This window comes from Leptidea sinapis, chromosome 9, assembly GCF_905404315.1.
Source record: "Leptidea sinapis chromosome 9, ilLepSina1.1, whole genome shotgun sequence".
Taxonomy (NCBI): domain Eukaryota; kingdom Metazoa; phylum Arthropoda; class Insecta; order Lepidoptera; family Pieridae; genus Leptidea; species Leptidea sinapis.
The window spans coordinates 12,956,656-12,971,094 of record NC_066273.1 but is presented as its reverse complement, the minus strand read 5'-3'; the positions used below and the strand labels follow the sequence as shown (position 1 = coordinate 12,971,094).

At 34.7% G+C, this 14,439-nt stretch overlaps 1 protein-coding gene across 1 annotated transcript; it reads right to left on the bottom strand.

Annotated features, from left to right (window-relative positions):
• Positions 1 to 324: 324 nt before the first annotated feature.
• Positions 325 to 9,550, bottom strand: LOC126966162 (papilin-like). Its single transcript, XM_050810117.1, has 6 exons — positions 9,247 to 9,550; positions 8,470 to 8,889; positions 7,493 to 7,648; positions 5,527 to 5,637; positions 4,758 to 4,854; positions 325 to 1,158 (listed from the first exon to the last, which is right to left on the bottom strand). The coding sequence occupies exons 1-6, from the start codon at positions 9,305 to 9,307 to the stop codon at positions 1,065 to 1,067; spliced, it is 939 nt and encodes a 312-aa protein (XP_050666074.1). The 5' UTR covers positions 9,308 to 9,550; the 3' UTR covers positions 325 to 1,064.
• Positions 9,551 to 14,439: the final 4,889 nt, after the last annotated feature.

The following is a 14,439-nucleotide window of genomic DNA, read 5'->3' as shown; positions in this document are numbered from 1 at the left end:
GTTAGAAGAAGTTGAGATTTGATTATATAAAAAGAGATTCTTGTAAACTTATTGCGAGTGAGTATGAGAGATCACAATAGTATAGTAAATATTCTATATATAAAATTTAAATACTATCTTGTATAAATATTAACGGTGTTATTACAAAACACTTGTATTAATAAATAATAGTTAAAAAAAACTAAAAAGCACACTTTATATTAAATTCAACTAAAAAATAGAAAACAAATTTAAATTGAAAATAGTGTAAAAAAATATATTTTATTGTAAAAAAGCGTGGGGTGCTTTTTAAGATATTATTAATATAATAATTCTTCTACACTTCATATATAGTTTTTTACACTATTTTCAATTTAAATTTATTTTCTATTTTTTAGTTGAATTTTATATAAAGCGTGCTTTTTAGTTTTTTTTTAACTATTATTTGTTTTTCATTTTTTAGTATAATTTTATCAAATTAGTGTAATGTCATCGGTGCTTGATAAATCTACAAAGTTTGAATCTAGCCGTTTAAAGTGGGTCAAAATCGCGCCCAAAGAAGTCGGTTACAAACATACAGGTGAAGCTAATATAAAGCGTTTTAAAAAGCCCTATTACGAATCCGTGTCTTTATGTGGTTTAGTGTCTTTAGACGTCGTTTAAATAGTTAGACACTGTTTAACAAAACACGTGTCTAAGCCATGTTTAAATTTTTGTTTGTAATAACACCGTAAGAGTTTGTATTACATTTATGTTATGTTACAAATTTCTTATAATAATTAATTTGTACACACTTTTTAGATTATTAAGGCACTTTTGTTTCATTTTACATTCTGGATATTTCGAAATCTTTAAATTTATTAAAATATCATTACCTACTTAAAATAATAAAATTTGTTTTCATGCAAATTTATTTGACAGTAAAATCTTAACCTAATATATATTATTATGCTTATAACGGTTTTAAAATTCATATTTCACGAAATTTATTTCTATTTTTTTAATTTACGTAAATTTCGATATCAAATTTTATCTATAATACATTAACTGGCGTTAGAACTCCCTAATAAGCCGTTATTTTCTCGTTACTTCTTCCTTCTAAATGACATATCGGCCTGCATCAGCTCCGCTTCTTCAGCTTCCAGCTGTCCGGCTTCCACGCAGGACTTGCAGCAGAATCTATAGAACAAAAGTTAAATTGATGACTTCTCACATATTTGATATTATTCAAACACGATTCATATAATATAGGATGTAGCCCTTTATAAACTAACAAGCTGACTCGACAGACGTTTTTCTAGGTACATATAATAAAAAAAATATTGATTCATAGGAATTTGCTAATAATATTTCAAAACATCAAGAATTATTTCGTAAAAAATGCTCCCTGTTGTTTTAATGAAATTGTTTCACAGTGGAACTGTCAAACCGTGCGTCACTAAATTCTCTCATAGAAAATATGTCCATACAAAACAAATATTTAAAAAAAAAATTATGGGTAAATGTTAAGTAAAAATTTTATTTCGCTTTGGGACCATCCTATCTCTCAAGTTGGACTAAACTGCACTCCATGAAGTAATCCCCATTAAAATCCGTTCATTTGTTTAAGAGTGCATCGTGGACAAACAACGCGACACGTAATTTATATATATTAAGATTTGTTATTTATGTACAGTGGTCGTTGAGTTTCTTGTATGTTCCTCTCACGAGCTCAACTTTCTCAGAATATATGGTAGATTCAGTAATTTTTCAGTAAGTTTGAGCCAAAATGAATAAAAATTATTTGACTTTGACTTTGCGTATTGCACTCTCTCGGGAAATCTAATTTCGGGATACCATCCTCCCTGGTACCTTTACTGCATCTCTAACAACGTGTACTTAGGTGCAAATTAATGATTATCCCTCTAGTTGTTACGGTGGTCACAACAAATAAAAATTTTAATTTAAAAGCAGTCGACACGTCATATTTTTCATACAAAACGCACCTTTCTTAAAAAATACTGATAGGTATCTTGTGCATTCATCTATGTTTCAATCGAAACAGAAAATAAAAATTTTAAGAAATATAATCTACTTGAGCTTTGTCCGTTCATAATGCACTCATAAATTGTAAAAGTAAATAAAATATTGCGATGGAAACCTCGCGCATGTAATGGAAATTCTACAAAGATAAACATTTATTTCACAAATTTGTAAGTATTAGATACTCTCGGTTATTAGATACTCAAGGAGATTTCTTCCACGTACTACAAAGCTGTTAAATGAGCTTCCTTGTGCGGTGCTTCCGGGACGATACGACATCCTTGGGTACCTTCAAAAAATCTTAAAGGCCGGCAACGCTTCTGTGATTCCTCTGGTGTTGCAAGAGAATGTTGGTTGTGCTGATCACTTAACACCAGGACCCGCACACTCGTTTGTCCTCCATTTCCATAAAAAAATACGTATTTTCTTCCAGTAGTTTTATGTAATTTCTGCACACTATTTCTTGTTCAATGTTATCGCATTCTCTTGCTTGTCGTCAACAGGCGGTATGCGTTGTATGAAACAACATGATTTTAGAACATGTTCGATAGACAGGACCGGGAAGAGTCCTCTTATTTCGCATATTTGCATTATGCATGATATTCTATGTGTATGTGTGTATGTATGTGCTATTGTCTTAGCGTCTATAACTGTGAATGAAAGAGACAGCAATACACTTATTGTGTTACATAATAATAATAATAATAATAAAGCCATTTATTCCATATCTCTAAAAAAAAAGTGTACATATACAATATTGTTAGTTTTTTTTTTGTTAGTATTATTTGCTTTATCTAGGTTTTTTAGTATAATTGTTACTTAGTTAAATTTTTAGATATGGATCCCAGATTGGGTAAAGGCCTCCTCCAACTTCATCCACAACTTTCTGTCAAGTGCTTTCTGCATCCAATCTTTTCCTGCTGATTGTGCTATGTCATCAGCCCACCGTTTTATTGGTCTTCCTACATTTCGTTTTCCTGATGTTGGCCCCTTCCAACGTGTAATTTCTCCAGTCCACCTCCTGTCGGTATACCGTGCAATATGTCCAGCCCATTTCCATTTAAGTGCCAGGGCATGTGTGAGTGCATCGGTGATCTTGGTTTTCTGTCTTATCCTGGCGCTTCTTACTTTGTTTATCTTCCTTATTTTTAATAAGCTTCTTTCCATTGCTCTTTGATTACTCGTAATCATCTGCTTGACTTTTTCTGTAAAGTTCCACGTTTGACAGCTGTACAATAAGCATGGTAGGACACTAGTATCCATTACTACTTTTTTCATGTGAAGATTGTAGTTGCCTTTTAAGATTTCTTTTAATGACCAGAATCTATTCCACGATTTTGATACTCTTCTTGCTACTTCATCTTCGTTGTTAGAGTGATGGAAAGATACTCGTTTTCCTAAGTAAATGTAGTTATCGACATAGTTTATAATATTGTCTCTTACATTTATTGGCTTCTTCTGACTGTTGGTCATTATCTTAGTCTTATTTGCATTCATTTCTAAACCGATTTTTATACTTTGTTGGTCAAGTGTCTGTATCATATCTTCTAAGTCTCTAGGTGTTATTGTGTTACATAATATAATAAAAATATAATAATGACACACTTTTACACAAATTATCTTAGCCCAAACTAGGCGCAGCCTGTACTATGGGTACAAGACAACGATATATTTAATACAATATACTTACTTAAACATACATAAATACTTAGAAACATCCATGACTTGGAAACAAACATTAACGGAGTTTAAATATTCGCACCTGCCGGGATTCGAACCCGGGACCTCTAGCTCAGTATGCAGGGTCACTAACCACTGGGCTATAGGGACGAACATTGATTGGAATAAGAACCAAAGAGCGATATTTGCGATCACCACTCTACAGCGCTAAATTTATTGATACACTTTCTAATCATCCACAAATTAGGTATTTAAATATCAACGGACATATTTTGTTTTATGAAATTCTACACATCAACCCACAACCGGTTGAAAACTATCTAGTTCTTTTTTTATGAAAATTATTGAAAAACCCATAAATTCTGACTGGCACTACAACTGCGTTCGTCACCTTGAGACAAGATGTAAAGTCTCATTTGCCCAGTAACGTAAACACAGTAATGATTACGCATTACTGCTTCACGGCAGAAATAGGCGCCGTTGTGGTACCCATAATCTAGCCGGCATCCTGTGCAAAGGAGCCTCCCACTGGTGAAGTTCTAGTTCTAATTCCAACATCAATAGGCTCATCAATATCCTTGCATTCTGAAATTCAAACAATGCCAATCTTTTATAGAGTAGGACAAACGAACGTTTGGGTCACCTGATGGCAAGTGATCACCTACAATGTTTTCTTGCAAAACCAGAGGAATCGCAGTTACAAAAAAGCAAGAAGACCGAACACGCGCGTTTAGGTCGCGTCTATGGCGTCACACATCATACTTTCTCACTCACACGACGTGCACAACGAACAGTAGATACTAAATAACACAAAATCATTATGAGACCAATGGGAATAGGCCATTGTAGGCGAGCAGTATTTTTTTTTTTCTGTCTGTATTGTTTTATTCATAGATTCATTTTAAATGAAAATGTAGACGAAGTATAATCACTTGGGTGAAATCTATGAATTATGTTGAAATGGATGCTATTTAACTAGTACACGGAGGAAATTATTAACTACTCACTCGCGTCCATTAAAAAAGGTTTCATCAACATTGACCGCAATCTCTTCAATATTACTAATTAATACTCACTTAGAATAATATTTGTGACGACAGTAATTGCTGCGGATGATGAGGTGACAATCCGCGAAGTACGGGTTATCCACACACGTTGGTGGTATGTAGATACCTGAAATATTAACATCGAGTTAGTTTTGTCACAAGAAAGGGTTATCGGTATGTTCTTACTAGCGAAACATTATGTCTATGATTAATAATACGTTTCAAATATATGATTACCAGTCATTGATGACAATAAACAAATTAGACTAACAATCACGCTCAAAACTCTGCCTACGCGTCTATTAGACAGAGTTGTCGACCGCGCTTTGAATACATCGCCACGCGTTGTCGTATTTCAGGTACGTGCCCCTTTAATTAACACCACATTCCCACCACAAAGTAAGGTGTTAACTTGAATGAATGTTTGATTGCTATCTGTATTAGTTAATGTATACGTTTTTGACGAACTTTTAGCAGGTGATTGGGAGTCATATGTTTATAGAACATCAATGTTTCCATTATATCAAACTCAATTACGCATAAGTACTTTGCACAGCGCACGATTACAGGTAATTGTTACATTATTTTAATTTTTTGGCGTAAATTGCTAACTGTAACCTAATCCGTGCCCTTCTTAAGCCAAGTTTAATTACAATCGTATTACTAGTTTTTGAATACAACGTCTCATAAAACAAAATGGGTGAATAATACTTAAATACACAATCTTAATTTAAAAAAATACCATACCCTAGTACTCTCGGTATACCACTACCGTAGCCCCGCTCAATGTCATAATTACCTTTGACAGCGACGTTGATGACAGATGAATGTGACGTGTATTCGTTTGCCGCCTCGCAGCTGTACTCGCCGCTGTCATTCGACTGTGCCCGGAATATTGTCAAACGTGTCTCTGTAATTCAGTATTACCATCTCAGATTACTATTTTTATATTTTATACTAAGCACTTTTGAATCTGAATATTATGGTGAAAACATTTTCAGTAAAATAAAGTTTATGAAAATTCAATGAATTTTCCAAAATACGGTGATTATACAACGCGTAGTGGCAAATGATATGAAAATGACTCACTCTATTGATATCAATATCCCGATATCAAAATCTTAAACTATATTATTACACAGTCATACCCAAAGACCATGGGAAACTTTGACATTTTTGTGTCCTTAGTGTGATTGTTATCATTTAATGGGAAGTGGTGAGTCAACCACCCATGGACATCCACAACACCATGGGTGACCAAGATATGCGTCGCCAGCCTTTAAGTTGGGAGCATGCTTTTAGATTTATTTGTATTTGGTGAGTATTGCATGATAGGTAGATTAGGATTATTTTATTATTGTTTGCTGAGTTCTCGTAACAGGTTTCGTCATGCTCGCTTAAATGTCACTGCTTGTGGCGGCGACATGGGACGGGTCGTCCCCCTTAAAAATGGTTGAAGGAGGCGATGGCTGGCTCATGCGTCATGCTCGTGAACGGGCGCTGCTTGTGGTGGCAGGATGAACCAGTTGCCGGAGACTCGGTTTCAGATTCTTACAAGTTATGTGTGTATATAAATGCATGGATATATACATATTTATTTATTTATAAGCGCTTATAAAATGCTCACAGAATACCTTTATTTATGGTGTATGTGGATGATGCAGCTACTGTACTCAATGTATTAATTTACATTTACTTTTTGACTTACTCGTGTAAGACATTGACTATTTGACGTTTGAGTGTGTTTGTTGCATCATTTTACATTTTACATATTCTATTGTAATTGAAATGATTTGTAAATCGATGTAAATGTAAATCTTGATATAAAAGAGTGGCAATGAGTTTCTTGCTACCTCTTCTCAATTAGCTCAACCCTTTACGAAGTAGCGGTAGATGCAATAAGAAAAATATTTTTTTTTAACATTCATAAGTGTCATTTCTGTGACCTACGTGAATAAACTGATTTTGATTTGATTTGATTGAAGGTCCGTACGCCTAAATAAACTAATTAATCTATCACTATTTTGTAGTTGTGATTATGTACATATTAATTCGTAATGAAGAGAACGAATTCAATGAGACTTCTTATATTATATAACACGTCACGTTGAACAAACACTGCTCGTTGTTTTTTAAGATATTTCAGTTCGATCTTGCATTAAGATGGTCAGCTTTAATTTGCATTTCTAGATTTTTAAAGAAAGTAATTACAACTGCATAATTGGACGTATGTCCAGAAAAACTTACCAAACCACAATCATGTCGATATTTAGTTAAGAACACAAAACTGGTCATGAGATTCATATTAACGGGCTGACAAAAAATAGCAGCCCTACTGTCTCTCTAACATGACATAATGACTTAGTAGCCCAACCCACATGTATGGTTACACTTAACATTTACAAAACTTTAAATACAAATTCTTAAAATGTGATGTTTGTGGCTTGGAACGTTTTTCAGGAACTACGTCCAATTTAACAATACAAGAAGGTTGTCAGCATAACTTTAGTCTTAGATCATACTTTGGCAGCTGTGAAAACGTCGAAAAAATTGTGTTTAAAATTAACTTCCATTTTGAGCAATGCACGCACACTAACACAAAGTGTCAAACAAATCGCGAGTGTAACACGTCGCTTGTCAAGCACACTAAACATATATTCCTGGCCTGTTTATGTCGGTTGTCTAACAGCAAGAGACTCTTTCTAGAGGTATAAATTATCTAAGACTTTAGTATGGAATTGTGTATCGGAGTTAATCCAACAGACCTGTGATTTGTATCCTGTCTGTGGCTGTGAGCTGCATCCTGTCTTTGGTCCATTGCACACGCGGCTCAGGGTAGCCATCTACGTCACATGCTAATCTGATCTCCGAGCCGGCCACCACTTGAGTTCGCTCTGCGTTGATACGGGTTGTCACGGGCACTGCGGAATTTTACATCTGTTTAATTTCCTGGTATACTCAATGTTAACTTATAAATACACAATATATGCACATACGTTAAACAAATGCAAAGCTAAACGTTGGAAAGTGGGCAGGTACCTACATATGTTTGGAAAAATGCAGGCCGGAAAACCCTACGCAAAAAAATTAAGTTTACTCCTCCTAGGCAATAGCCTAGGATCAATTTTGAATGAATTGAGCAACAGCTCGGGAATATAACTTAGCTAGAGCTATTTTGCCGAAAGTGTTTTTCTACGCCTGCATTGTAAAAAGTAATACAAAAGGTACAAATTCCGGAGACTGAGAGGATCTTAATGACTCATCAATAATAATTATTATTTAGTAAAACCGCTGACTATGGTAGAATATTGGGAACAAAACTATCAAAACATTATTTCTACATCCCGAAATGTTTTCCTAACTCCTTTCCTTTCTTAAACCATTTTAATAGCACTAGTATTTTAATTAAGTACCTTTTTTAATTCGTTTGAAAAACTGTTGGCATTCTAGGCATTGCGTATAATACCGGATTACTCATATTGCAGGTGACAAAAAACATTTAAAAATGACAAAATGTACCAAGCTGTTCAGATACGTACCTGTCCCAATAGTGTAAATGTACTTTTGTTGTTTTATTCGATGATTATATTATTGGTACGTAGTAATGTCTTATTTATAATAAGGAACTTTATTTGTTTAGATACACATATATATGTATAAATACCACTAACCGCTTAGAGTCACATGCAGAAGAATTATTCATGCAAGGTGCATCATGCATAAGCAATAGGCTGGTCCTTACCGGCGTAGAGTGGAACCTGGTTTTCTGGTGCTGGTGTGGTAGATGCCTGGGTTTGTATCTGTGGGGTCGTAACCGGGACTTCAAGTTGGGTTACATGTTTAGGTATCTCCACAGATCCGTCGGGTCGGCTCGCTTGAACCACAAAAGGCCATATCGCCGACGAGCCTATTCCGTTATATGCGTGACAAGCATACTCTCCGATAGTCTCTTCGTTCAGTTTCCTGATTAGTAAGACGTTGTCTCTAGCTTCATACAGTGAGCTGCTGTAGGGCACCATAGGCCCGTTCAGACCCCGGTACCAGTAGATAGTCGGTGTTGGGTAACCGTACACGAGACATCGGATTCTGAGGGGTTGGCCAAGGTCTCCGAAGATCTCCTCGTTGGGTATGTTAGCGACACCAGCCGGTCCTTCCACAGGATCTAGCCATGCGAATAATTTAACTACTGAATGAGATCGAGGTAGTGCTGCTACACTGAGGTGGTAATTCAGCTATCAAATTTCAAAATAAAACTAGACAGATTTAAATAAGATATATCTCAGACATATCTTTTTTAAATCGTATACAGCAGATCCAACGCCACCATCCAATAAACCATGAGCAGCAATCCTCAAAGTCAAAGGTTAATAAACTATTAATAAACTACAAAATCAAATCCAACACTAAAAAAGTTAAGCTTCGGACACCCCTGATTACAGTAAATAACTAAAAGATTACGTTTTCAATTTACTTAGCTTTAATCATCAGGGATGTCCGGAACTAGGGAAATGGTTAGAACCTTGAGAAACTCCCGCGCAGGTTAGTAGAAAAGTAACTACGAGTATCACCGTGAATATCATGACGGTACGCGCGTGAGGACTGAAGTAATGTACAATACTGCCGAGGCCGATAGACTCCACGAGATAACGTGACCGACTATTGATAGTTTCATTAATGTCACAATTGTTATAATAAGAGACAAAAACAAACACATTAAAGTATTGGCTAATAGACTCAACTCTGCAGCAAACACGATTAAAAAGGCAACATAATTCATTGATGTAGATACTGCTACAGGCAATGCAGGAGATATTAATACAATTTTTATGTAGAAGAATAAAACTAGTCATTCCATTAGTGCTTATTAAGAGCTTTGACAAGAGATTATCTATGAAGTAAACATAAAAATCAACTTTTGCATAATATCTTTACATTGAAGTAAAGAGAAATTTTAGAGTAAGGGAATTTCCAAACTATATCTTAGAAATTTACTGCATAATCTATATTCAAACAATAAACGAAATAAATAATAATATATTTTATGTATTATTTACATGATTCTATGAAATAAATGAATCAGTTGAAAGTACAAAACCAAAAATTAAAATAAGTATTATTATTTCCAAATTATACAGTTGAGACAAAAGGGTCTCCACTTAATTTTAATATAAAAATACGTAAAAGGACATTAAAATCTTACTTTGCTATCGAAATAAATGAATCAATTAATCAGCTGAAAGTACAAAACAAGATAGATATCTATATGCTAACCTCAAAAGTATGATTTTAAAATAAGTATAATTATTATTATTTCCATATCATACCATTGAGACTAAAGGGTCCCACTTAATTTTAATAAAACTTAAAAGTACATTAAAATCTTACTGTGTAATCGAAATAAATGAATCAATGAATCAGCTGAAAGTACAAAACAAAATAGATATATGGAAACTTTAAAAGTATGATTTTAAAATAAGTTTTTTTATTATTATTTTGGAATAATACCGTTAGGAGCAAAGGGTATTGAGTAAATATATTTAAACGTTCTTTGAAATCTGAAGAACGTTATCTAAATTACACTAGTAAATGTCGATATCACGCCCATTAGGAGTACTGAACTCTGCGATACAACATAATATTTGCTACCATCAATAATGAACTGTTCCCTAGATAATTTAAACACATGCTTGTGATTCACGGTGATACTGGAGTTAAATCACTGATACTTTCATAAAACAATACATTTCAAATTAATCGGACGAAATATGTTTCTAGCCGCTTTAGAATCACTTTTTTAGAGACGGTGTGTTAACTGCTAATATCTTTATCATTAAAATGACGTATGGTCTGCAAAAAAATTGTCAATAAGTTATAAATTAGATAAACAGTTTAATTCGTTGGTAAATGTAGTATTGTTTTGATGAAATTGGAAAAATGCTTCGGAAATTAAGGAGTGCTTAAAGAAAATTAGATAAAGAACTAATACTACAAGTAACAAGTGATAATAAAATGGCATTTGGGTAAATCATATCTGCGGTTATTTTATCTAATTCCCTGTTCATTTCCATGCGTTCTCGTACACTTACCATCAACATGCAACGTTACTTCCTGCGTGGCACTCCCCAATTCGTTATTCGCGATACAAATATAGACTCCAGAGTCGTTACGATACAGAGATACTATTTCTAACGCTCCATCTGATAACAGACGATATCTTCCGACGTCACCGTTGATCTATAAGAAAAATATAATATTCATAAAACGAGATAATAACTAATACTAAGCGAGATTATAAAGATAATAAATTCCCGCTTAAATCTTCTCTTTTAAAATTTATGTATGTATTAAATAAATTTTATAAGCATTTTTCATGAGCTAATCAAATAACTATTTATTTACCTATTTGAACTCCAATATATCAGATTATTAAAAATAATTTTATTTATTACATTAAAAATAAGTATTTATATATTATTATTGTTAAAATTAAATTTCAAGATACCTTTTTTTAATTACTTAGGTATTGTATCCAGTATTCTTTTAGGTTGTGTGGAAGAGATCAGACCGCTCATTGAGCATCTATGACTGACTATAAATTATCTTAAGATCATTTTATAACTTTTATTTTAAAGACTTACCCCCTTATTCATAATGGTCCGCTAACTGTAAACAGCCGCTAAGGAGTGTTTTTTCTCATTCTGACTTAGGTCAATAGAAGAAGACAGAGTGAGAATTAGCAATGCTTTAAGTTAGCAGACTATTATGAATAAGCAATATGCAATACAGTGTCTATCTATCAAATGAAATAATAAATTGTTATGAACCAAATATGATATTCAAAAGGTGGCAGGTCCGACTTGGATGAGGAAACCAAGAGATTTTCTTTGTGGAGAACTCTTGGGGAGGCCTATGCTGGAAAGCAAGACAATCTAGAAACCAGTGTCTATTACTAATATATAATAAACTAATGATATTTATTAAACAAATTAAAACAGAAGATATAAGATAAGAAATGTAACTGTAATTATAAAGGGTTACCTCGTAAGGACCTAGATCCTTTATGATAAGAAAAAGAATGAGAATTTGTGTCCAAAACAGAAGCGGACATGTCGAACATGAACTGTAAAAACAATCAATAAATATTTACCTACTATTTACGTGGTTTTGTTTCATTCTTTAGAACTAACTAATAATTTTATTACAATGCCCGGGGAGGCTATCATCTAAGTTTTTTGTAATGAAAACTACTATTTGTTATACCTTTTTGGATAGCTGATAAAATGGAGATGTTTGTAAGCTCATCTGCAAATAGACTTCCATAGATTTTTTTTAAGTATCCCTTAAAGAAAAACACATCTTAGGTTTTTTTTGTTTGATTTTTCACTATTCTCCATCTTTCACGAATCATTTTATTCTGCAACTGTATTTTTTTTAATTGAAATAAATAGAGCAATGCATCTTCTAAAATAAAACGTATAAACAAACATACCAGAGGCTCAGATTCCAAAAAAAAGATACAACAAAAGGCAAAAAACATTATCATTATTATTATGCAAATATCTTTGAATCGTATAGATTTAAAGCTATGGACAAAAAACTATAAGTTTAAATACTAACCGTTATTTCGTTTCGTCGCCAGGTGATCAAAGGCGGAGGGTTCCCGTGGAATAGACATCTGAGGGTCGCAACTCCTCCTTCACTTGCGCGTACTTCCGGTTCTCTTTCCTCACTAGGTTGAGGAGCTTGCGGTACACCTGCAAACACGCAACGTTAACAAAAATATATAGTTTGAGTTTCTTGCTACTTCTTCTCATTAGCTCAACTATATAATTTGAGTTTTTTGCTACTTCTTCTCATTAGCTCAACCCTTTAAGAAGTAGCAGTAGTAGACTTATTACTTATTTCGGATCGAAAGTTTAACAGTAGGGGGCTCCTTTGCACAGGATGACGGCTAGATTATGGGTACCATAACGGCACCTATTTCTGCCGTGAAGCAGTAATGTGTAAACATTATTGTGTTTCGGTCTAAAGTTCACCGTAGCTAGTAAATTTGCTGGACAAATGAGACTTAACATCTTAACGTCTCAAGGGGGACGAGCGCAATTTTAGTGCCGCACACAATTTTTGAGGTTTCTTTTTAAATTTGGAGTGGTACTGCATTGTAATGGGCAGGGCATATCAATTACCATCAGCTGAACGTCCTTTTTTATATGAAAATGTGGGGATGATATCACTTCACTCATATCGAGAGTACCTGGATTGTAAATGTTTGTGGGTGCTGATGTTGTAGCAGGAGTTGGCTCCATACAGAGCTGACTACAGCCTCGCACGCAACATTTTCCGACACCGAGACAGTCCGCATCGTCATTGCACTCGCGTCGACAGTTTCTCTCCGTTAAAGCTCGCAGTAGATTCAGGGGTGGACATTCGCCTGGCTTGTTCACTGAAATTAAAGTTAGAAACACATATTTTCAATTCAAGAAGTGGAGGTCGTCATCTAAATCGTGTGCTTCGTGTTTTTCTGCAAACTTTACTCAAAGCAAGTAGCTGTTCATAGACCAATCTGGATCAACAATTTGAGCAGCTCAAATGGTTCGAGCTGCTACAGGGGTGCGCCATACTAGAGACGACAGCTATCTTCCGTACGTGGCCGGACCTGCACTTTGTGGAGCGCTAGAATGTGGCTTGAAGTGAAGAAGATTGCCGTGCTCCAATTCATTTCACAATATTGTTCTTTTTTGGGAATATATCCAAATTATATTGGCTGGTTATGAATTCATGACCGTTTTGTATTGCAAGTGAAGACGAGCAGCGGTGGCCATATATTATCACCATCATATAAAACAATAATGGGGTAATAAACTTACCGGTTCTACAGTCAGCCGTGTACTGCATCTCATCTGTCACCGATACCTTGTACCTTGTGGCTACACAACGTTCCCCGGGTGCACAGTTCTTGTTAGCGCAAGGGTGCTTCAAGCAGGTACACCTGTTTACAATATATATCATATTGTTATCAAATAACATCAAATTTACTATTTTTAAACTCAAAAGCTTCAACCATTATCATTTTAGTAAAATGGTTTTACACAGAGTCCAAAAATTAGCCCAGGTAATAATTCCTGAGCTGTGTAAATTTGTATGCTTTTTGCCTTGAGGAGAAATAGGTTCTACAGCCTCTCCAGAAAATAAGCAAGGATTCGAGTCAGTTAGGCTTGATACAAAAAAAGCCGATAATTCATATTGATATTTTCTATTTTATATGAAGCCCGTTAGCATTCTGGAATGATATTAGTAGTGGAATGCTCTCAGAAAACATTACATTCATTCATATTTTCTTTCTCGTTAGAACCAGATAGACACTGTACAGCTACTCAATTAATTGACGACCTATCTATTATATTCTGATAAATAAGTCAGATCGCATCAGCCATGATCGCTTTTGTGTATGACTGTGACTGAACGAACTCTTGCAAAAACAAAAGGCGAATAATGGGACTAAAGATAACAATTATTTTCCGTACTTAGAAGACGCATGGTTAGAAGTCCAAACTTCCGTGAAGACACTCTGTGGCAATCTCACCTGGTGCAGCCGTCATCGCTGACGTACTTGGAGATGCCGTACTGGCACTTGGTAGTGTCACACTCTTTCTGTAGCGTCGCGCAGTCTACTTCTACTTGCACGCAGGTGCAGCGTTCGCAGCCGCTCGGC